The 26,363-nt window shown below is 41.2% G+C and overlaps 1 protein-coding gene across 3 annotated transcripts in view; it reads right to left on the bottom strand.

Moving 5' to 3' along the window:
- The window catches only part of MDM1 (Mdm1 nuclear protein), a 94,018-nt gene that overhangs the window by 43,319 nt on the left and 24,336 nt on the right, over window positions 1-26,363 (bottom strand). For all 3 annotated transcript variants that reach the window (XM_077469259.1, XM_077469260.1, XM_077469261.1), the window contains 5 exons: window positions 24,324-24,724; window positions 19,860-19,994; window positions 17,325-17,501; window positions 15,423-15,580; window positions 2,032-2,131 (listed from right to left, as the gene is read on the bottom strand). In XM_077469259.1, the coding sequence (XP_077325385.1) occupies window positions 2,032-2,131; window positions 15,423-15,580; window positions 17,325-17,501; window positions 19,860-19,994; window positions 24,324-24,724 (971 nt within the window). The remainder of the gene's footprint in view (window positions 1-2,031; window positions 2,132-15,422; window positions 15,581-17,324; window positions 17,502-19,859; window positions 19,995-24,323; window positions 24,725-26,363) is intronic.

Below are 26,363 nucleotides of genomic sequence, written 5' to 3'. Positions count from 1 at the left end.
ATGGAGCAAGGGAGGGCTATAACTCCGAAGCCACGATGACATCACTCTGGCGCATAGGCGCGGGAGTCATTGTTTCCGGCATGGGCTCTGAAGGTCCAGCACTGTAAGCCAGGCCTTTACAGCATGTGTGCCGATGATGGCATTGGCTGCATGCACTCTGAATATCTCCTAAACTGTGAAAGTTTAAGAGATATTCACAGTACCTACAGATAAGCCGTATTATACTTACAAGTTGGTAGTACAGAGTTTACTAGCACTTTAAGAGAATTTCTTTGGGACCCTCAGGTCACCAGAACTAGTGTTCCTATTGGAAGCTTTCCTCTCTATTACTTTTATGGGGACAACCCAAAATTTGTGATTTTCTTTTACTTTCGCTTTCAATGATATTGGTAAACAGAACAAATAGAGATGGTGAATCACCTTAATCATCATGCTGTAAAGGCCCGGCTTACAGTGCCGGACCTTCACAGACACCAAAAAAAATTGGCAATCGTTCTAATCCCTCTCCACTCTATCTAAAACTAAAAATATGTTTTGCCTTTAGTTAAAGTTAATTAAAGTTGAGCTCCATCCAAAAGGGGAAGTGCCGCTTTAAGGCCTCCTTCCCCCCTCCTCTTCCCCAAATGGCACTTTTTTAGGGGAAGGAAGAGCGGATACCTAGTTTTGACAGATACCTGCTCTCACTTCCATTCGGATCACCTGGGTGATCTGACCGGAGGTTCTCCCCTCCCTCTCCGCAGTCATCTGGGACATGTCACAGGTCTCAGAAGATTGTGGGACCATTCACAAGGCGTAGCACAGCTCACGCATGTGCTGTGGGCACCCGTGTTTGAAGCCGCAAGCTGTCACAGCCGGGTGCCCACAGTTGGGATGCTGGCGCCTGAGACAGAAGACAAAGGGAAGGGACGGGTCGGATGAGCACATCACCAGATCATAGGACAGATGAGTGTCTGATTATTAAAAGTCAACAGCTACAGGTTTTTGTAGCTGCTTTTAATAAACACAAAAATTACTGGAGCTCCTCTTTAAGAAGACACTGCTGGAGCATGTAACACATTAATAAACCCTAAATATGGGTTTAGTAAATTGGCCTTAGCAAATGCCTTATGATTTATCCTTTAGGATCTTCCGTGCAGTGTGGGAATTCTCCATATTTCATGGCTGAATCTAACAAAAAAAACACTGTTAGCACAATTTGATCACTGCTGGAAGCCTTATTAATAAAAAGGGACTAACAAAGAGAGGACATCGCCAGACTTTTTTACCTTCATATATAATGAAATCTATGATAGCAGCAGTATACCCATGCTGCTGCTTTATAAATTATCCCCATACGAAGTTTTTTAGGAAAAAAGGTTAAACATAGCATCCAATTATATTGGCATTATACTGTATGTGTATTCATGTAAAAACTAAATAGAGGAGATGTGATGTTTTATGGGTAATGCCTATATTTTGCCCTGATACAAATTTCATAAACATTCCCTAGCATACGTTGCACACAGTGCAATAAAAAACAACTTATATGAGAAATATGGGACTACAAAAGAAAAAAAAACATACATACCACCGTGCTGAAGGATCTGTGTGGCACTGCAGCTATCCCATGCCAGCTCTAAAACTGAGAACTGAGCGATCACCTAACTGCTGATCGCTCAGCTCTCAGTTTGCTCCCAGCAGAGAGCAGTGACTATCAGTCACTGCCGTCTGCTCTGTTCCTCCAGTACTCACTACAGCATGAGGCTGGGGAGGAGGCGAGCGCAGCTGGCTCAGGCTCTCAGCCCTATGCTGAGACACCTGTCAACCCAGCAGCCTGGTGGATCCTGACAATACTGTTGAGATACTTTCCAAGCCCGGCACAACTCTGCCTAGGTCACAGGGGAACAAAAGTAAATGTACTCCTGTGGCCCTAAAAAGAAGTACAGTCAAAAAAGATTTGGTAATACTTCTCTTTTAATTCATGCCAACCCATCTTTGCCTCTAAGTGGAGCAATAAAAAAACAAAAAACAAAACAAATACATTTCACTTACCTGATCATTTACTTGACGTTTTGCTTTTATCCAAGCTCCATCTTTGTAGTTATATTCTGAAGGAGATAAATAATTTGCAGAATATTCTGTTTTTGCTTTCCTGCAAAACAAATAATATTGAATGAGATTTGCTAAGGCCCATGTACATTGTGTATATTTGTGTTGCAGATATTGGCTCATTATGATCATAAGTTTTCTTTGATCTCTGACTTTTTGTCAAGGATATTTTCATGAATAGCATTAAGATCCGACGCTCACATATTGGTGCTGATCCTGGCTTGTACTATTAGTATTGTAATTAGATTTGCATTATGCTCTACCATTGAAACATGTTCTTTCTACAGTCTTAACACTGTAATTATAAACTGAAAATGATGTTATCACAAATTAGGCATGGTGAGGTTGATTTACAAAGACTGGAGAGGGCAAAATCTGGTGCAGCTATGCATGGCAGCCAATCAGCTTCTAACTTCAGCTTATTCAATAAAGCTTTGACAAAAAAACTGGAAGCTGATTGGTCTCTATGGAGAGCTGCACCAGATTTTGCACTCTCATGTTTTAGTAAATCAACCCCGGTGTCTCTTAAGCAGTGGCTGCCCGTCTATAGGGGGCGCCCGGGCGCCGCCCCCCCCCCCCCCCCTCTTGTAGTGTAAAAAAAGAAAAAGAAAAAAAGAAAAGAAAAAATAAAAGTAAAAAAAATAAAACGGGCCCTTTCAGACATAAAAATAAATAAAAAGTAATTTAACATAGTGCACTGTGGCGCCGATGCAATCACAAGATTGCATCCACGGCGCTTCATTTGTGGGTTAAAAACCCGCCTTGCGGCGTAATGTAGAACGCCGACTAGCTTCTACAGGCGCGAGCATTGTCATTCAAAGACAGGCAGGTCACTTCGGGCTGCTTCACAAAACCCGGAAGTGACGTCGGCAGCTCCGTTCCTCAGCCCGAGCGGAGCTGCAAGACAGTGAGGTGAGTGGCATAATTGCTGGCTCTGGAAAAAAAATGAAATAATTAACCTCAACCCCCCAGTACCCCTGGGGGGGTTGAGGCCATTTGGTCAGTGCATGTGCAATAGGAGTGCGGATAAGAATCATCAACACCAGAGGTCACTGAAACAACAGTACTATTTTTTCAGAAAGCACTGAACACTTTTTTGAGCACAAGTCACTTTGTTTGTTTTCTGGTTTTGCACATGTAGAGACTGCAATTGATTTAATTTTGTCATATCTAATTTATTTATTTATTTTCATGTTATAAAGCTATTATTAACTATATTAATACCACAGGGCATCTAACCCCTCTGGGTTCTATCATTTTGCAGGTTACTGGACACTATAGGTTGGGAACATAATTTTGGTGACTACATCCACCAGAGGGTATAACACATTTAAAAAGTATTTTCCATGTTTGAATCCACCACAATAGCACTAGCACTTTAGCACCACATTTTGCAGAAGGTGTAACACGCCTATAAGATTATTTTGGCAGTAGCGATATAGAACATCACACCTAGCAGGAAGTTTTTTTATATATTTTTTTTATTATTTCGTGTGGTATATATCACAGTGTGCACTTCACACTGGATGAGGTTATAACACACCACTTTTTGATAACAAGGTTTTAATTATACACTTTCCCTTTTGGTTTCTCACCAGCAATCTGCTGGGTCTTTATACCGTAGGTAATCACACTGGTTTGGAGATGCATTGTGCAGAGGGTGTTAGCCCTTGTACACACGGTCGGAGAATCTGTCGGAATGAGTCTTATCGGACCGTGGCAGACAGCGCGCAGGGACAGGAAGAGGCATAGACTCCCGTGGGAGTCTATGCCCGGAAGTGGGTGTAAATACCTGTCTTTTATAGGTATCTGCACCCCTCTCCCCCCTGAAAGATGCCAATTGTGACACCGGAGGGGGGGAGGGTTCCGATGAGCGGAAGTTCCACTTTAGAGTGGAACCCCGCTTTAAAGAGTCAGAGTTGGAACTCTTAAAGTGTTGGCATATTTAATGAAACATCCCTCCAGACCACCCATCCAACCCTAATGGGCGCAAACTGTGGATGGGTAGGGGCACAACTGTATAAACCAGGAATATTAATGCCAAAATTATATTATATTTTGTAAAAAAAAAAAAAAAAGGGGTCTAGGTATTCAAATCATAAATTACAAATGCCAATTACATTAGATCAAAAAGATAAGATTAAGAAAAATATCAGAGAAAAAAAAAGACAGTGCTTGTCAATCTCAAAATATGGAACTATATGAGTAAGTATAAAGATTCCCTTATCCATATAGATAAAAATAGGAAGAAGAAGAGGGAAAGGGGAAAGAAAGAAAAAGGAGGGTCTCCCATGGTGGTAGCGCAGCCCATGCCCAGGAAAAGCTTATAGGTAATAATAAAACAAAATGGAGGAATTATTGCGGCAACAACAATGAATAATCAAAGTCGTGGGGTAAATGATGTTTAACCCAAGGTTTCCAGATTTTGTTGAATTTACCAATATTATCATCTTCTACTGCCGTCATTTTGGCAAATAGGAGGGCCTTCAACATCCTATGTTTGGCTTCAGCCACAGTTAAGGTGGGAGATTTCCATGCCTTTGCTATAGTGGCTGCGGTTGTAAGATTAATGAGAAGTTGAAATTGAGTACGAGTGAGAGAAATTGGTTTAAGATTTAGAAGGGCCACAGATGGGTCAAATATCTTTCCCCAGAAATCTTGGGTTACTGGACATTGCCACCAAATATGAAAATGTGTACCTGGTGAAGATCATCCAAGAAAACAATTTTCTGGGTATGCTGGGACAAATTCTGCTATCCTTGCTGGTACCAAATACCAACGTGCCATAACTTTGAAGTTGGTTTCAACTGCATAACAATTTTTAGAAGAAGTTTTGGTGGCCAACCAAATATTGGACCAATCATCTTCATCTAATGTGCGATTCAATTCATGCGACCATTTAGCAGCATATGAGGGAAATGAATCATTGACCCTTCTTTTTCAAGACCTCTGCAATTCGCCCTGGCATGCTGTCAATCAACTTCTGGGCCACATCCCAGCCCATTCTTACATAATTAATGCTTGGAATTTTCTGAATTTGTGGGGTTTGGGGAGTTTCCTGGCCATGGATCCAAAATCGATGTTTTGTTCCAAGAGCCACTTAGTTATCACTTTTGCCTTATGGCAATGTGCTCCATCATGCTGGAAAAAGGATTGTTTCCTCAACAAACTGTTCTTGGATGGTTCGAAAAAGTTGCTCTTGGAGGATGTTTTTGTACCATTGTTCATTCATGGCTGTGTTCTTAGGCAAAATTGTGAGTGAGCCCACTCCCTTGGCTGAGAAGCTATCCCACACATGAATGGTCTCAGGATGATTTACTATTGGCATGACACAGGACTGATGGTAGCGTTCACTTTTTCTTTTCTGGATAAGGTTTTTTTCTGGATGCCCTAAACAATTGGAATGGGGAATTTATCAGAGAAAATGACTTTACCCCAGTCCTCAACAATCCAATCCCTGTACCTTTTGCAGTATACCAGTCTGTCCCTCGTGTTTTTCCTGGAGAGAAGTGGCTTCTTTGCTGCCCTTCTTGACACCAAGCCATCCTCCAAAAGTATTCACCTCACTGTGCATGCAGATTCACTCACACCTGCCTGCTGCTATTTCTGAGCAAACTCTGTACTGGTGGTGCCGCGATCCCGCAGCTGAATCAACTCTAGAAGACGGTCCTTGCGCTTGCTGGACTTTCTTGGGCGCCCTGAAGCCTTCTTCACAAATGCAGTATAAATGTTTTTTATGTAATTAATTTAATTTTCATCGCAGAGGGACTTTGCAATTAATTGCAATTCATCTGATCACTCTTTGTAACATTCTGGAGTATAAGCAAATTGCCATAAAAGAAAAACAGAGGCAGCAGACTTTGTCAAAATTAATATTTGTGTCATTCTCAAAAACTTTTGGCCATGCCTGTACATTTCTAAAATGCAAGAACTCTAACAACTCTATAATTACTTTTCTATATCGGTATCTAGTTTTGGATTCGTGATACCCATCGGCTGGTTTATGGACTTTGTATTTTATTTGTATCACTGGATCTTCACTCATCCAGCCTTGTATCCTAATATTCACAGTTTATTTGAATTAACGGTTCATTAGCGGTTATCGGTCTTGATTATAAAGTACTGCTTGTCTGCCAACTTATCAAACTCTGACCTCTGCATTACATTGCTTGATCTGAAGGTTTTGAAATAGTAGCCCCTCAACCTGATCACTAAGATATGAAACACAAGGCAAAGTGTCTGTTCTTAAGCAATATATCTCCCAGGAGCTGGAATGCAGCTGAATACATTTGTTCACTGGATGCTGTGCAGATCTCAGAGCCAGACACATACAAAGTGGGACTAGGCCGTAACAATAAACAGCAATAACGTAATAGATTGTTAGATATGACATGTTTTATATACTGCATTTGGTATCTTTAGCAGCTACTATACTTGGTGAGTTCAATTGCTAGTAAACTCTAGTTTTGCTGGAAATGTGTGGCATTTGGTGGACTTCATACATTCCTTATCTAAGCAAGAGCCAAGAGACGGGGGATAGCCATTCAGTTGGAAGTGCTAATGTCACTCTGAAGTCTCCTTAAACTCAAGAGACTATAAACAGATAAGCTGTGATGCATATTAACATTAACCATCAAAGGCTGTGTAATCGCTATGAAAGTAGAATTAGTATGAAACTAGCAACCCACAAACTGCCACCACACGGCCTGGACCTGTACCTAAAAGCTAACATACTACAGTAGATTTCAGTTCTAAATGCACTCCGCTAGGAAGTAAATAAAGATCATTTTTCACTGATATACCATACTTGCATTTATGATCTGTTTATTTTATTGTTCAAGGCAAAAAATATTTTCTGATTTTTATAGTCATTTATATTACTGCATTTAGAAGCTCTCTAGGCTGCTTTTCACATTTAACCAGGCTAATATCAATTATTTTCCAAAAAAAAACTTGTTAAGAAATCTCAAGCCCTGATTACACACATAGCTTTTTAGATGAGGGATCCTCCCTTCCCTTTTCTCTGCATTACGTTCTAGTTAAAGAGACAGTCTGAAAGCAAACAGCTTCTTCTATGCTCTCCCCTTAAAAAAAACAAAATGTTCTGGAAGACCAGTGTCATGGGTGCACCCTGTATCAGATGTTTATTTGTAAAGTAGAAATAATATAAATAGTAAAAAAAAAAAAAAAAAAAAAAAAATATCTAAAATTCTGTTTACTATCTTAGCAATTAGCAAATTTGAGGTAGCCTAACTGGGAATCAGGCTCCCAACTCTTCCTTTATTTTGTTGAGAAATCACTTTGAAAAACACCACCCTAGTATTACTGGCCGTGGCCATCTTGAGTAAGGGTAAATGATTCATGTAGTATTTTCTTCCTGGAATCCATCTGCCCTTAGCTCAAGCATGCTTGAAGGTGTGCTTAGCTGAGAAAAGCCCTCCTCCTCTCCTCCCGAAGACTCCTGGGATGTATGACATCATTTGCCTAGGCAAGAAACCAGGAAGTAACTGAAGAAATGTTAAAAAAAAAGTTTAATACAAGTAAATAAGATATACTTTCTTATCTAATTACTAATGCTAGAGGGTTGAGGATAAAAAATAAATAATGTTGATTGGGAGAGTGAAGTTCCACTTTAAGAAAGGTTATTTTTATGCTAACAACTTAGCTCAAGAAGTATTGCCAGGAGTTAAAAAAAGCTTTTTAAATCCCCCAGGGGTCCCTGTGTACATAGCTCAAATCTGTGAAGGGTTGCTGAGCCATCCCGCATCCTGCCACCGCTATCCAACAAGGCTGAACAAATAAGATGAAGTTTTGACAAACAGAGCAAGAGGAGAGGGAGCATGACATGCAGTGCATACAGAGCCTACATAACTCCTACTTGAGATGAGAACGGTGCCAGATCCCAGCCACTGCCTCCAATATGTGAAATACTGCAGGCTAGATCTCACTGTGCTGCCACCAACACATGACGATAGCACTCTCATTCTCACCCAGCACAAGAATTTTTCACCTTTTGGAACCACAATAAGTGCTTGCAGATCACGAGTAATAAACAATATTCGGTTAACCAATGAAACACCACAAAAGCTACAGCCATGTTTTTTTATCGGAAACAAGAATGTGCGTTAACAATTTTGACTTTTATGAAATGTCTTTATTATCCACTGTCAGACAGGGATATTTCAGAGATTTATATCCAGTCTTGGTCTACACTACTCTGGAAGGTAAACAATTGCTGTCTATGCAAGGAGAATGCTGCATGTAGGAGATTGCAGAAAGAACAGTGTCCTTGTCTGAACAGTCCCTGTGAGAGATGAGGAGACACATCATTGCAGAATGGAGAGGGTTAGTTGCTCAGTGCGGACTGTAACTCCCTCATAGGAATGTCCATATTTTGGTCTTTGGGAGGACAACAGTCAGCATTCCCCCTGAGGAAGACATGTGATTTCCTGTGTCGACACGCGTTGGGGAGGAGACAAGATGGTTTAGACAGTAGCAGCAGCGTTAGAACAAACTGCTGTGTCTATACAATGGACCTACGGCTTTCATTGGGATTTAATAGTTTTATTTTTTAAACGATAAAACACCATCCAGATTGTTTTTTTTTTTTTTTTTTTTATATGCACTGAGGATACATTTTCTGAATGGTTCAGAAGCCTGCACAGTCTACATAACACAGAGCCCAAGGGTGGTTCAACGTGTGTGCATTGACCAAACTTAAGTGTGCAGTCACCTGAGGTGAGGAATAATTACAAAGGGAGGAGCACGAGTGTGTTGGCACTTATTATAAGGTTTGGAGCGCCATCACAAGCATCTATTCCAGTCTGCATCAATCTGGAAATGTATCTATAATGAACATTTGAGCACATATTATGCACTTGGGACTTTACCATTTATTATTAAGAAGTTATCACATTGTTTTAATATTGTTGTTAATATTTACTGTATTAAGGTATTTTTCATGTTTTTATTAGCACATTTGTACAGTTTTGCATTCGTGTAACACTTTATTATTTATTATTTAGCATGGAACTTTATAATTTCAGACTGACAAAAATAAAACAGGCATTTTATGTGCATATGGTCCCCTGGGGGATTTTTTTCCTATCTGCTGGTGACATTTCTTGTTTACAGGCATACCCCACTTTTAGGTACACAATGGGGTTTATTTACTAAAGCTGGAAAGTGCAAAATCAGGCTCACTTCTGCATAGAAACCAATGAGCTTCTAACCCCAGATTGTTCAATTAAGCTTTGGTAATAAAACATGGAAGCTCATTGGTTTCTATGCAGAAGTGAGCCTGATTTTGCACTTTCCAGCTTTAGTAAATAAACCCCATTGTGTACTTAAAAGCAGGGTATGCCTGTAAATAGGTTCCATGTTTTGAAATCATGCTCTCTTGAATATGGCTTATACCGTCATTACGAAAACAGCCCACTCTCTCTTTAGGGACTGAAAAGGCTCTAGCCCTGCCCGTGCAAACTCTGAAATAGATCGATCTGAAAGGTTCATAACTCCTTTTTACTCAAAAAAATAAATAAAAATATAGGTGCACAGTTTCCTTTTGTGTCAAGAAAACCCAATTGGTTTCCCTTTAACCAGTACACCCTTAGTTCTGCACAGGAGTTGTGCATATTACTACTGCATGATTATTTATCAAGATTCTAGGTATTGCCTTTTCTTTTTTATAATAATTGTGATATTGAGACTCGCTTCAAGTATCCATTCATATGCAGATGAACAAACGTCTCCACTTCTTTAATTAAGCAGCCTAAATGTGTTCTGTATAAAGCATTATTAAATGATAGAAGTTTACAGTATTAATAGATCTGGGTTTCATTTAACAATTTGTGTCATCACTTGGATATGTACATTATCCCTGAGTATTGTTTTTTATTTTTTTGGTAAATCTTATAAAAGAGTTTAATTCGTAATGCAATAAATAAATGTAATTTTTAACACATTTAACTGTATTTGACCCATGGGGCGTGCGCGAGGCAAGTTCTGGGGGGGTGGGTGAATGTCATATGATGTCCACTCAGAACTAGACATTCACCCACCCCCCAGAATGCACCACACAGGCTGTGCTGCAGCGCAATCTGTCACCCACTGTGTTCACCAGACATGGCAGTGTCATATGATCTCTGTGACCAATCACAGCAGATCACATGACAATTGTACACAATGGATGGCTTTCATTCATGCAATTCATTGTATACTATTGAGTTGATCTGTGTGATTGGTCACAGTGATCTCATGGTACAGACAGGGCCAATCATAGTCCATCTGTACCATGTAGCTGTGGCTAATCACAACAGTAGAAACTGAATGAATGAATCAGGGGCGGACTGACAACTTATGGGGCCCCCGGGCAATAAGAGATTATGGGGCCCCCAGGCTTACAGATGGCCGCCAAGAGAGGAGGGGCACCAAGCTCGGCGACATGCAGGGTGGCAGGAGACCTAGAGCTGGTGACCCAGTAAAGGCACCACGAGCCTCTCATGGGCAGTGCCACCTTAACATCATGGGCCCCTGGGCAAAATACTGCACTGGGACCCCTACCAGGGAGATGATGATCTGTGGCATGCATAGTGAACCAGGCGAACAATGGGCATGGTCAATGGGAGAGTCTTAACCACTTCAGCCCCGGAAGTATTTACCCCCTCCCTGATCAGAGCACTTTTTGCGATTCGGCACTGCGTCACTTTAGCTGACAATTGCGCAGTCGTGCGAGGTTGTACCCAAACAAAATTGATGTCCTTTTGTTCCCACAAATAGAGCTTTTTTTTGTGGGATTTTTAGTTTTTGCGCTATAAACGAAAAAAGGCAGACACTTTTTTTTAAAAAGCAATATTTTTTACTTTACTATAAAAAAAAAGTAAGATAGATAGAGAGATGGATAGATATATACACACACACACACACACACACATACATTTTTTTTTTCCAGAGTTTAGGCCAATATGTATTCTTCTACATATTTTTGTTAAAAAATAAAATCACAATAAACGTATATTGATTGGTTTGCGCAAAAGTTATAGCTTCTACAAAATAGGGGATAGATTTATGGCATTTTTATTATAAATTTTTTTTTTTTGCTAGTAATGACGGCGGGACTGCGACATTATGGCAGACAGATTGGACACTTTTGACATGCCCTACGGCAGAGCCCCCAGAGTGCCACCTTCCATGAATATCCCCTTACACACACACACACACACACACACACACACACACACCTTTGCACCTTGGTGCTTGGTGAGGTAGGCAGCTGGCGGGCAAGGCCTTTAGAAAAAAAATAAAGCCACATGTTGCAGGCTCTGAACTGCACATGTGCTGTCGTAGAGCCAGCGGAATAGTGAACTGCAGTGGTTGGCCTCAGATCGGGCAGTGGGGCATATGAATAAAAGCTGTGCACCATGTTATTACTGCACAGGTGTGCACCCGGACCTGCCTTGCTGCCTGATCCGAGGTTGAGCTCAGCAGTGCACCAATCAGATGGCTCCGAATGGCAACAAGGGCATTTTTCACGGGCACAGGATTGTTGGATCAAATTCTGTTGAGCGGCAGTGAGCACACATGGATCATACAGTATACACACACGCATGCACAGTACACACAGATGCACAGTATATACACAAACACATGCATGCACAGTATACATACACGCATGCACAGTAACACACAGACACAGTATACTTACAGACACACACACACACACACACACACACACACACACACACATACGCCTGCACAGTATACACACACACGCAGTATAGACACAGACACATGCCTGCACAGTATACACACACACACACACACACACACACACTAGTGCACAGTATTATATATACACGCACACACGCGCACACACACACAGTATATATAGACACACAGTAGATACACACACACACACAGTAGTGCACAGTATAGACACAGACACATGCCTGCACAGTATGTATACACATATACACACACACACAGTATACACATGCATGCACAGTACACATACAGTATACATATACACAGTACACACACCAGCACTTTTTACCCAAAAAAGTCTGATGGAACACACTGCTGCCTCCATCTCCTGGCATGCTGGGACTTGTAGTACCCCAGCAGCTCACAGACACAGGAATAGTAATGCATGGGAGGGGATTGTGCCTGTGTACTGGTAGGCAGGTAATGAGTAGGGAGGTGTAGCACAGATGGGGGGGGGGGAAACATTCAGCACATCCTCCAGAAGCAGTTCACTTCTCCTCAGACAAACGATCTAACTACTTCAGAGACAGGAAGAGCCCTGCTTGAGCAAACACAGCCTCCCCCCTCCCCCTTGCTGACAAGGGTAAACCACTCATAATAATACATGCAGCTCAGTTAGCTTACCTTCTATCAGGCTGCAGGCTGTCCCCTCCTTCTTCTTCTTCTCTCCTCCAGCTGTCGGCATCTCCTGCTCATATCTCAAATAAGCCGCGCTGAAGACGGGGGCGGGTACACTGTTTTTCCATTGGCTGAGGAGGCAGTGGAGAGGCGGGGCAACTACAATCTCGGGATTTTTACATTAAAAGTATGTCGGTAAGGGACATTTCAGGGACAGAAGTAAAAAAAACACAGATTTTTTACATACTGTCCCTGGTTTTTATTATGGCTGACAACCCTGATGGGGCCCCCTAGTGGCCGGGCCCTCGGTCCGTGACCGAGTGACCGAATGGTCAGTCCGCCCCTGGAATGGATTTTATTCAGTAAAAATGGTTGTTTATAACAGTGATAATCACTGTTATAAGCAATCATAGTGTGCAAAAAAAAATCCTGATCACCTCCCCAGAGTAGTACAGTGTTGCCATGGCAATTATTATTATTTTTTATTTATTTTTTTACATACTGTTACCAGTCCCTGATCACCACCACACCAGTTATATGATGACGCTGCATTGCACTAGTCACAGTATGTAAAAAAAAAAAAAATCTTCATTTTCCAAAAAAAGATACAAAAAAACTTCAAAAAACTCGCCATGCCTCTTATTAAATACCTTGGACTGTATACTTTCCAAAAAGGGATAACTTGGGGGATATTTGTACTGTTCTGTCATTTTCAGGCCTCAAGAAATGAGATAGGCCGTCGGTACATTAAAACTGATTGACTTTCAGATATACAGTTGTGCTCAAAAGTCACAGAAATCATTACATTTTGGCATTGATTTGAAAATAAAACTGATCATGCCAAAAAAACATTTTTTTAATTTAAGGATAGTGATCATATGAAACCATTTATTATCACATAGTTGTTTGGCTCCTTTTTTAAATCATAATGATCACAGAAATCCCCCAAATGACCCTGATCAAAGATTTACATATCCTGGAATATATGGCCTTAGTACAGACACACAGTGTGCCACACACGGGTTAAAATGGCAATTAAAGTTTAATTTTCCACATATGTGGCTTTTCAATTTACAATTAGTGTCTGTGTATAAATAGCTCTCACATGGATGCACTGAGTAGGCTAAATACTGAGCCATGGAGAGCAGAAAAGAACGGACAAAAGGTCTGTATAACAAGGTAATGACATTTTATAAAGATGAAAAAGGATATAAATATATATCCAAAGCCTTAAATATGCCAGTCAGTAGTGTTCAATTACTTATTAAGAAGTGGGAAATGCAGGGATCTCTTGATACCAAGCTAGGTCAGGTAGACCAAGAAAGATTTCAGCCACAACTGCCAAAAGAATTGTTCAGGATACAAAGAAAAACCCACAGGTAGCCTCAGGAAAAATACAGGCTGCTCTGGAAAAAGATGGTGTGGTTGTTTCAAGGAGCAAAATACGATGATACTATACCAAAAATTAGATGCATGGTCGAGTTGCCAGAAAGAAGCCTTTATTGCGTCAATGCCACAAAAAAAGAACAGTGAGGCATGTCAAGGTATAGTTGGGCATATTGTAACTGGACTTTTTTTGTGGCATTGGTGCAGTAAAGGTTTCTTTCTGGCAGGTTTTTTTATTTATTTTTTTGTCCTTTACTTAACCTCCCTAGCGGTAATCCCGAGTCTGGCTCGGGTTGGGATTTTACTATCACAAGCGGTAACCCCGAGCCAGACTTGGGATTGCATCGCTGGATACAGGGAGGACACGGAGAAGTTACTTACCTTGTCCCCTGGATCCAGCGATGTCCTCTGCGCTGTGTGATCGAGCTGTCCTCCGCTCGATTCACACAGTGACCGAATGCCGCCGAGCTCCGTTCCCTGCGACGTTACGGCGCACGGGAGCGGAGATCGGCGCCAAATTCAAAAAAGTAAAAACACACAAAACACACACAGTACTGTAATCTTACAGATTACAGTACTATATAAAAAAATACACACCCCCTTTGTCCCTAGTGGTCTGTGCAGTGCCCTGCATGCACTTTTATATTATAAATACTGTTTTTTCTGCCTGGAATTTGGAGATTGTCCATAGCAACCAGAAAGTTTTTTATTATTATTTATTATATTATAAACTTTATCATACCCGGGATATCTGCTAGACTCTGGTTTGAACAGATTTAAGAGAGTTATTCCTAAGAATTACAGGACTACAATATAAAACGCCAAATTTCCATGCAAAATAACTGTACCACTTTCAGCACCTAAAACCAGAATGAATCATACCGCCAGGGAGATTAAAGTAATTTTGAAACTACATGTCCATTCAAGGATATCCTGTCCACAGGGGTATAACACTTTGGCATTGATTTACTAAGGGCAAATAGACAGTGCAGTTGCCCTCTGCAAGTGAAGTTGCTCCAGAGCTTAGTAAATGAGGTAAGGCTTCACTTTGCAAGGAGTGCCCAATCATGTGCAAGGAAAAAAAACAGCATCTTTTGCTTGCACATGATTGGATGATGGAAGTCAGCAGAGCTTCTGTTCATTTACTAAGGTCTGCAGAAGCTGCAGGTTGCAAAGTGCACAGTCTTTTTGCCTTTAGTAAATAAGCCCCAGTGCACGATTTAAGTGCAGAAAAACTGCAAAAATGATGAAAAAATATAAAAAATAAAAATGTTAAACTTAAAATAAACAGTTTTGTTAGCCTGTTAGAGAAAGTGGAAAATAATGTATATACTAGTAGGTTCAACAGGTAATACAACTATGTTACATGAAGTAAAACAACAACCACTGTGATATTGCAATTGGAAGACTGCATCATATATTTCATATTTTTATTTTACTCACTTTGTGCTTCATATGTCAGTTATATGTGAATCGATCTGTTTGTTATGCTACCATTTCATCCAGTAAAACTTGTGTAATACATGTAAGTATTCTGTTCAATAAGGTAGCATGAAAAGATTGCCTACCTGTAATATTTTGTGGGAGTGTAAAGTTGTTTAAGAATTTTTTCCTTCAGATTTTTTTCTATTAGAACATTTTGTTGGTCAGTTTCTTTCTGTTCTATGTCAGATGTGTTCACTTTGGCAGAACCAGATTTCATCTCACCAACCGTCTTCTTTTTATCCTAGAAAAACACATTTGCATTAATACGCAGCATGAAGTAAGGATCTTGCTTGTGTGCAGGAATCTGATATATTTTATTTATTTATTTATTTTTTACCAGCAAAAGCACTTCCTAAATGAAAAATTATCAGGTCGCTACATACTGGTTTCTTGAACGAGAATATTTTTAAATACGTTGTTAAAACAGTATTTAAACCCAAAACCAAAAAAGTAAGAGCCCACAGCTTACCTATCCTTAAATGTGGTGGCTGCATTAGTTTTGTTTTGTTCAGGCTTTTTCTCCCACAGTTTTTTACCTGGTAATCTTGGCCAGTAGCATATCTTATGTATTATGGTGCCTACTCTGACTGAATGAGCACAAGGGCACCTTCGGACAGTAGCTAGACATGTGCAAATGGTTTTGGTCCAAATGTAAATTCAGGCAAATTTTTGGTTATTCAGAGATTCGGATGTATTCGGATGGGGGCTCTGCCCCCTCCATCCCAAAGCACCTTGTCCCCATGTTTATGGGCACAAGGGCCTCTTCCCCACAACCCTGGGCGGTGGTTGTGGAGGTCTGCGGGCAGGGGGGCTTATCAGAATCTGGAAGCCCCCTTTAAGAAGGGGGCCCCCAGATCCCCCCCCATGTGAATGAGTGTGGGGTACATAGTACCCTAAGCATTCACCAAAAAAGTGTACAAAGTGAATGAAGACAGTACACAAGTTTTTGACAATTCCTTTATTAAAAAATAAAAATAAAAAGAAAAAAAAACAATGTCCCTCGATATAGTTTCATCCTCAATCACACCGCTTGCTGCACCACCAGACCAAAAAAAAACAAAAATCTCCGCTCTTGTCAAAGGCTCCCCGCCAACTGCCTGCTCCTCTGTCTGACATTTAAGAGATCGTCAGATGGTGGAGCAGGCAGTTGGCGGGGAGCCTTTGACGAGGCCGGAGATTTCATTTTTTTCTTTTCTTGGGTCTGGCGGTGCAGCGGGCAGCATGATTGATGATGGATCTACATCGGGGGGACATTTTATTTTCTAATAAAGGAATTGTAAAAAAAAAAACTCATACTGTCTTTATTTACTTTTTACACTTTTTTGGTGAATGGGTACCCCATACACATTCACATTAAAGGAGGCTTCCAGATTCCTATAAACCCACTGCCTGCAGACCCCCACAACCATTGCCCAGGGTTCTCGGGAAGAGTCCTTTCTTTGCTTCCCCAGCATCCCCCCCATGTTGAGAGCTTGTGGCCTGGTATAATTCAGGAGGGGGGGCACATGCTTGTCTCCCCCTTTTCTTGACCTGCCAGGCTACATGCTCAGATAAGGGTCTGGTATGAATCTTGGGGGGACCACACACCGTTTTTCTTTTTAAATTTTGGTGTGGCTTCCCCTTAGAATCCATACCAGACCTGAAGGGTTGGGTATGGATTAGGGGGGCCCCACGCTTTTGACACGCCTGTGACAGCAGGCCGGGGACCTTCTCCCCACACCCGCTGTCACAATTAAAAAAAAAACATAGTCGTGTGGGACTCTGCCCACCCGGCCACATAACTCATTCACAGAGTACTGTGAATGGGAGAACTACAACCACCGTCAACCGTTGCGGCTTGTATTTCTCAATGAACTACCATGGTGCTGATGAGCGTTTTAGGTTTTTCATTGATCCTTTCTGTCATTCAGTAACCTGCAAAAAATGTGCATTTAGTATTTTTTTAAAAGGTGAACTTATCCTTTAAGGGTTGGGGGAAAATATACCTTTCTTTTAGGAGAATGATTATCTTTGTCATATTCTGTGTAATGTTTGTCTTCCCAGTCCTTTCTTAACTTTGGACCTTTAGCCGGTGGAGATCCTTTAAACTGACTCTTATATTCTGTCTCTGTGTTGAGATTTAATTTAAATGGTGGCACTGATTGATTCTTGTTGTGTATTACCTGAAAGAGAAAATATTCACAACTGTTTAAAAATAGCTTTAGTTAAAGAATATGTCAACCCAGAATATCCTAATATGTGCCCGATGGACAATGTACTTGTATGAAAATATATCCTGTTCTCTTTCTATTGCTTCTTAGGTGTGAATTCAATACCTGCTGTTCCTGCCAGTACCTCTGCTTTCGTATTAAAACATACCACGCTAGGCATGAGAGCACAGCGTGGTCAGTGCTGGGAACTCAGCCTGTTCTCCTCCAATGATCAGACTGGTGCTGACATCCCCCCCCTCTCCTCTGCACAGCCATTCATTGGGAAGACCAGTGTGTTGCTATTTCTCCTTCCCCAGCTCTCTAAGATCCTTATGCAGCTGAGAACAAAGATTATGTGATCACTAATAAAAAAGGCGAAAAAGGTATTTATAATGTTTTTTATATGTATACACAAATGTTTTGCCTTTCATTTCTATTTTAAAGTAAATGGGTTGTTTTACAAGATGGGGGTTTACATATAATGAATTAGGACTGTCACTCCAGCAGCTACTGGTAGGAAACAGTGACAGTGTGCCATTCCCAGCAAATTACTTTTTCATTTTCTTGTGCCACCTGAAAAAAATTATTAAAAGCCAGCAGCTACAAATACTGTAGCTGCTGACTTTTAATAAATGGACACTTAACTGTTCCAGGGTCCAGCGATGTCGGCAGCAGATGATGAGCAATCACTTGTCTCTCGGCTGCCCCCGCCGCCATCCTCTGTCAGGGAATTGGGAAGTGAAGGGTTGTGGCTTCACTGCCCGGTTCCCTACTGCCCATGCGTGATTATGCAGGTATCTGCACCCCCCTCCCCCCTGAAAGGTGCCGACTGTGGCACTGGAGGGGGGGAGGGTTCCGATGAGCGAAACTTCCACTTGAGGGTGGAACTCCGCTTTAAATATGTCACAAGTGACATTTCATTAAGATCCATTCAATTGGTTGATTTACTAAAACTGGAGATTGCAAAATCTAGTGCAACTCTGCGGAGAAGATGATCAGCTTCCAGATTTTTTGTCAAAGCTTGATTGAACAAGCTGATGTTCGAAGCTGATTTGCTACAATGCACAGCTACACCAGATTCTGCACGCTCCAGTTTTAGTAAATAAACTCCAACATGTCACAACACGCTGTTCTGAAGAAAAGTACTGAATGCCGTATTTTAATTAATTGCAGCACTGTGATGTGAACTGACAATGGCAATTTGTCTTTGCGTTGGTATGGTACTGGGCAAAGCAGCCCAACACAAATGCAGTGAATGAGCCTTAGTGTCAGAGCAAAATGCAATTCTGTAACTAAAACAATCATTAGAAGCTTTTGTCACTCCCAGTAAACCTGTCACACACCTAGGACATTCAAATTAAGCATAGGATGCATAAATGCATAAGCAAATGTTACATTCAGTGATAACAGGATGCCACAATGACCAGTAGATGCAGACATACAGGCACCTGAAGTTATGTAAAAAGCAAGCATGGTTCCACTCCACCCCATTGACCAGCTGGGCAGCCAATAGGGATGCTCGGAAAGTAGGGGTAGGTCTAAGCAAAATTTTAAAAGCAATGTATGGGATTTTTTTCACAATAATACTTACCTAGGTCCGATACTGCATCTGTCCCTTGTGGTCTCTAACACTGAGAAGCAAGTGATCTAAGACCGACGATCACTCGGTCCTCGCAGCTCAATGTGCAGAGAGCTGGAGACTGTCAGTCACCACTCTCTGCTCTACCCCCTCCTTGCTCACTGGAGCGCTGAGCTGTGGAGGAGGCAGGGTCCAGGCATGTGGGCGTATCCCAACTTCTTCATTGTCGTGATCTTGCCTGAGCCTGGACTGGCTCTGTGACATCAGCAGACAGCGGACTTCAGCACGCTGTCTGCTGAAAACAGATCACAGGAGTGCAGAACGAACTGCACTTGTGGCATCCATAAGTTCGGCTTTACTTATAAAAAAAATAGAAATAAGTCTGCAGTAAGGGACACTTCCAAAATTGGTAATTTCATGTAGGTCCTCCTGCTGATACCTACATCACTACTTTGCCCTTAGTACTGCAGAGCAGAGGAGATCGACATTACCGGCAGCCAGAGAGGTAAGCATTGCCGTTTTAGATTTAGTGACAGAATTTCTACAGATTTCATGCAATCTGACAGTCCCTGGAATTCTAATTTGTGAAGAAATCCCTTCCTTCTCAGCTAAACCAGGGATTTATATTATGTCATCATCACAGCATCACAGAACAACAAACATTCTCCATGACCAGAAATGCTTAATAAATTGTTAATAAATGGATAAAGTGAAAGATGAATACGTTCAAGGTGTGAGATTTATACATATACCTGCTCTGCAGCAAGCAAAGGAGAATTGTCTGTGAAGGCTTTTTTTTCAAACTGCCTTTGATATTCAGATGTCCTCAGAGGGTGATGTGACGGGGCTACATTCATGCCAGCTTTCTTCTGCAGAACTCTGTGAACCTTTTAATAAAGTGTTTATTAGTATCATATTGTTTACTTGAAAAAATTACTTAGTGGACACTTTATATTTAAAGGTATTAGCACCCTAGACAAATTACATGTTGTTGGTTATCTTAAGCAGGAACTGCAGTCTGCTCACATAATTTGTAATAAAAACATCTTTGCCATTCTGAAGTTTCCCTTTCCATATATATATATATATATATATATATATATATATATATATATATATATATATATATATATATATATATATATATATATTTATTTATATATTTATATTTATATTTATATATATATATATATATATATATATACTGGGATTCTGTACTTGACAAATATGCTGCAGAAATCTCCCTCTACTGAGTCTGGCTGCATCCATTTTAACTGGGGGCAGCTCACACAGCTACCTGTTCACTTCCTGGATTTATACAGACACACAGAGACACACCTCCAGCTCTGCAGCTTTCATTGGCCCTGTTATGACTCATCCCCCCCCTCCCTTCCTGGCAAACTTTCAGAGAGTGACAGAGAGAGAGCTGTGCATGATGTGGGAGGCTTTTTACCAGACAAGAAACAGGAAGTGGTCTGTAGAAGGTATTTACTGGCAGAAAAAAAATGTTTTACTATCAAAAGTAAAAACAGCAAGATCAGCAGATTTAATATATGGAAAGTTGAAAAAGGTCTGATGGTCCACGTTAAAGAAAAGCAGTTCAAATTTCAGGTAATTATTACCTTTCAAAGAGAACACTGCCAATGCCCTTGTTTTATCTATAAGGCCCCTTTCACACTGGGGCACTTTGCAGGCGCTATAGTGCTAAAAATATCACCCTGAAAGAGCCGCTCCTCACACTCCAGTGTGAAAGCCTGAGGGCCTTCCCACTGGGGCAGTACGCTGGCAGGACGGTAAAAAAAAGTCCTGCTAGCAGTATCTTTGGAGCAGTGAAGGAGCCGTGTGTATACACAGCTCCTTCACCGCTCCTACCCATTGAAATGAATGGGGCAGCGCGGCTATACCACCAGCAAAGCGCCGCTGCAGCAGCGCTTTGAGGTGGTTTTAACCGTTTCTCAGCCGCTAGCAGGGCGGTTTTACCGGCACCGCTAAAACAACAGTTAAGCGGCGCTAAAAATAGTGCCATTTTACCGCCGGCGCTCGCACTGCCCCAGTGTGAAAGGGGCCTAACCTTGAAAGCCTGCAGTAAACTTTTTTCATGTATCTTCCAGGTTCTGTATTTACTTCCTAGACTAAAGTATTTCCCCTTGGTGTCACAATCATTTAAATCCGGGTGGCTGAGCAACAGCATGTATGTTCCTGGCTAGGTGCACACATGCATGACACAGATCTACTACTTTCATCTCAGACTTGCTACAAGGTTACAGTGCCACAGTAATCACTGTGGAATCCTCATGCCTACAGCATGCCTACAGCCTACAGCAAATTGATGGCAACATTCTACCAGATTGCACCGCTAAGCATTGGATAACACCAATCAGGATCTATTTTTCCCCATCATTCAAAGTGTATTAATGTAGAGAGCAGCATTAGCATTACCATTAAAACGACTCTCTGCATCATCAGAAGACTACCAAGAGTGAGAGAGTGGGAGTCATTGGGGAGCGGGGGCTGAGCCAAGAGATGGGCATTAAAGAGTTACTAAACCCACAACAGTAAAATCAGTCTGTATGTGCAGTAAAGCATGCTATACTCACTGTGGAACCTAAGGGGTTAATCCTCTGCAGTGTGTAAAAAGGCTGTTTGATCCTGTCTTCTCTGATCCTCCCCTTCTTCCACTGTCCCAAATCAATCTCTGATACCTCAATATGTCATCTCCAAGCTGCTATGATTGTTTTTATGAATATCTAGTCAATAATATGTGATTGCTATGCTTATTTACTATGTACTCATATTGCCATGTCATGTTTTTTAATGACTAAAACATGTCTTGTTACACATTGACTCATCTTTTAGCCATGCTAGATCTACCTCATTTAAAGTCCCAAACCCTTTTTTTTTTTGGAGTTGCTATGCACATGCTCAGTTTGGTATATATTGCTAGAGAGTTTTATTTTCTTGGGAGGGTGCATGTGATCAGCACAGGGCCAGGCAATCAGCACTGTCCAGACAGAGGGTCAGGGGTCTTGCAGCCTCAAAGAACAGTCAGAGTAGAATGAGAACTCCTCCTACAAGCTTTAACTAGACACTGATAGAACTCACAAGACTGCTATATACTGCTGATGAGAAAAGGTATTTAGCAGTTTATATTTACTTAAATAATTACATTTCCATGTTCTGTGTACTGTGGGAGACCCAGTATAGTGAATGCAGATATAATGAATGCAGGGTCCTGGGTTTAGTACACTTTAAGGATAGTTGCTGTATGTTGTGACATATCAGGAAATGATTCATGCAGACCCACAGTCTCTGCAGAAAACAAATGTCAGTAAAAATGCACCTTTGCAGTTAGGCTCCTTTCACGCGACAAGCCCGCTTGGATCTGCCTGTCCGTTTTAAAGGTGGATCCGAGCGGGCCATCCATTGACTCCTATGGGAGACAGATGTCAGTGGAGATGTGTCTGCTGACACCCATCTGCCATCCGATCCGCTAAAATCAGACGCATGGCGATCGGATCGGATGAGATCTGATGAAGACTGACATGCTGTCCGTTTTCGTCCAATCTTTCCATAGGAATCAGCGGCTCTCTGACAGGCCCTTCCCTGCTCAGTGAGCAGAGACGGACGAATTGGACGAATTTTGATCCATATATGGGCACCCTGGTTGTACACAATGTCGATCTATCAATCGACTTGTGTACAACCAGCCTGTTGGGTTTTCCCCAAAACGATTTGTGTCAGCAGCTATAGCCGGCAACACTAATCATTGTGTAATGCCGACAGGGAAGGCTCCCCGCCAGCAGAACACAGTAGCGCTGCAGGAGGGATTCCCCCATCAACACTGACTGTGTTGATGGGTGAATCAAGCTATTTTCTTTCCTTCCCCCTGTGGTTAAAAGAAATAAAATGGCATAATGTATGGTCTACATAAGGGAAAGAACATTAAAAAGCTTTTTTTCCCTCAATAAACTTGCGATGTGTTGATGTGCACTGCACTGCACATGACACCAGCATTGTGGTGTGGACAGGAAACATTGGAAACAAATTGGTGTTGATTTACTAAAACTGGAAACTACAAAATCTCGTGCAGCTCTACATGTTAGCCAATCAGCTTCTAACTTCAGCTTGTTCAGTTAAAGAGGAAGTAAACTCTTATGTTTTACTTGTACCTACAGGTAAGCTTATAATAAGGCTTACCTGCAGGTACTGTGAACACCTCCTACACTTGCGTCATCAGCGCATGCACTCTGAAGGTCCGGCTTACCGTGCCAAAACTTCAGAGCCCGTGCCAATTAATGGTGGCTACCACATGCATGTGCGGGAGTGACATCATCGTGGCTCCGGTCAATCACAGCGCCAAAGCCATCAAACCTGGAAGAAACACCGGGGAATATGTCACCTGTCTCAGCGGTGTGCGAGCGCAGCAGGAGGGCTTTGTTCTAAGGTATTTCATTATGAGCTAGTATGCGATACATACTAGCTCATTATGCCTTTGTGTTACAGGTTAATGTAAGACTCATCATGCCTTTGTCTTACGGGTTATTTCTTTTCTTTTCCCCCCAGGGTTTACAACCTCTTTAAGCTTTGACAAAAATAAAAAAATAAAAACTAGAAGCTAATTGGTTTCTATGCACCAGATTTTCCCCTTACAAGTAAATCAACTCCACTGTGTCCTTGCGGTGACCTGCAGTGCAATAAAACGCAGTATGTGTGAACAAGGCCTAAAAGATACAAATGATCCCAATGCAATGGTGCAATAATCTATCTATGTAAAATAATCAGAACTGAATAAAGTTACCACTGTACTCTGGAATCACTATAAGCATGCTGAAAAGTATAGGCCCATATTTTCAACAGCTATGATCTCTGTTATTACAACAGACATAAGACAATAGTGCACATCAAACCCTGGGACAGTACACATTTATTTTATAACAGAAGGCAAAAGAGGCTGTCAAAGTAAAATATTGGAGTTGATTTACTAAAACTGGAGTATGTAAAATCTGGTGCAGCTCTGCACAGAAACCAATCAGCTTCCATTTTTTTTTTGTCTGAAAAAGCTGCACCAGATTTTGCACGCTCCAGGTTTAGTAAATCAACCCCATTATGTTTTATTCTACACTTTTTTTGCTTGTGGATTTATTATGTTCATCATTATTTAGTGCTTTTATATGCATAATCTGTGTGGTACCAACAAGGTACAGTCCGTTGCTTACCCCATTGGCTTCTTTGCTATGAATTGATATCTTCGGCACTGGCACATTTTTAGAGTCATCTTGGTTATTTTTTATTTCTGTTGCAGGTGTACTACCCTTGGCAGGCCGTGTTTCTACCACCTTTGAGTGGCCTTCAGCTGCCTGCATTCTGGGAGCTGCTGAGTGCCCATTATCAGTCTCTATTCTAGGCACTGCTGACTTGGACCTAGCTTTCGTCTTTGACCTTGGCGCATCTGGAGTAACGATTTTCTCTTTATCTACGAAGTCCTTTCCAATACCTCGATCTATCTTCATACCGTCTGCTGCATAGTCCTTTTCCTTCCATTGAAATGATTTTGAAATCTGTGGGTGGTAATATGGAACTTTTCGTTTTGAAGAAAAGCTTGGCTCTTTAGTGATCCCTTCAAAATTAAGAGAACAAACCATTAGGGAACAATGAAATACAGCAAATAAAAAAATATATATATTTTTGCTCAGCGGTGGCTGCAACTTCAGAGGTTAGTGAGTGATAACTTTTAAGCTTATTTAGGCTACTTTCACACTGAAGGCATTTTTCAGGAGTTTTAGCGCTAAAAATAGCGCATTTTAAGCTCCTGAAAACCGCCTCCCATCCCACCCCAGTGTGAAAGCCCAAGTGCGACGGTGCGATTGCAGGACGTTACAAAAAGTCCTGCAAGCAGCATCTTTGTGGTAGCTTGGGAGCGCTGTATACAGCGATCCTTACACGCCCCAGCTCATTGAAATGCATGGTCAGCGTTTCCAAAACGGTGCCCGAAAAGCATTTAGAAAGCCTCTCAACAGGGGCAGTTTTAACACTTTCTTCGGCCGCTAGCAAGGTAAAAACGCCCCGTTAGCACCTAAAAGCGCTGCTAAAGCAACGGTAAAGCTCGGCTAAAACTAGCAGAGATTTACCATTGACGCGGCACAGCCCCAGTGTGAAATTAATTGGTATTGATCGTATAATATCTAGATGATCCAGTGCTCGTAGACAGAGACACTTGGGGACGTTGTCTAAGGTAAAAAATTACGTCGCCCGCTGTCCGGACAGATAACAAAAAGATTTGAGGTATACCGAATGTCAGAGGTTTATTGCCTGACTATTTAAAGCGCTGTTTAGTTAAGTGATCTTTTAAAGATCGCAAGGCTAATTTTCTTCTGTGTGTGTTTACTTTATCTTTGTTGATGTTTTTTTTTTCTCTTGTATTGACATGGTTTTTGTGCTGCATATTTCTAAGCAGATAAGAAAACATTCTTCCCCTAAGCACTGCACTCCCCCTCCCCCTCCCCTCATGGAAGGATGTTTTCTTTAAGAAGTGGTAAAGTTAACCCTTGATTAGCTATGACAATACAGAAGGGTTATATTGTATATATTGAAACTTAGCATAAAAGAAAAAAGGTAGATGGCATTTTGGAGTAAATAGAATGAATGTTGTAGAATTATCAGGTGGCTTGATGAATGTGAAAAGAAATGAAAAAAAAAAAAAAAAAAAGGCTGAGGATGTTTTCATTGCAAGAAGCTGTTTCTCAGAAACAAGAAAATGCAGATTGCCTGACAGAGGTTAATTTGTGCATCTGTGAAAATATTAGGACTTTTGGTGGGAAAAAGAGTTTGAAAAATAGTCTTAAAGTAAATATTTATATTGGATTGGAGTTATTTTTAGAATTCATAGACTTTTAACTGTGAAGTGTTAATGATGCAATGCTGTTTATATTTGGGTACATTTATAAAGTCAAAAGGCAAAGTTCAAAAAAAGTATGGGTTAAAAATGGCGGCGTATTGGCTTCAGCATGCTAAAATTAGGGTAGAAGGAAAAAGGACAAAGGAAAAATGCCAAGCCCAATTGCCCCTAGTGGACAAAGAGGATGATCTCATCTGCTGTACCCAGAGACCACCTCCCTATGATGGTCCTCCCCCTCAGGTGCAAGTAACTGCCCAGAGTAACACCTTCCCTGTGACATCCACCCATCAAAGGAACCGCCTCTGAACAAAACCCCACTTCCTCAATCTCTCCAGACAGTAGTTCAGTCTTGGAGATGAAC

The sequence above is a fragment of the Lithobates pipiens genome, unplaced genomic scaffold (genome assembly GCF_037356315.1).
Source record: "Lithobates pipiens isolate NorthernLeopardFrog02 unplaced genomic scaffold, aLitPip1_a1.2 Scaffold_8, whole genome shotgun sequence".
In the NCBI taxonomy this organism is placed as follows: Eukaryota; Metazoa; Chordata; class Amphibia; order Anura; family Ranidae; genus Lithobates; species Lithobates pipiens.
The sequence above is the reverse complement of the archived record's forward strand: the minus strand, read 5'-3'. Positions and strand labels throughout refer to the sequence as shown.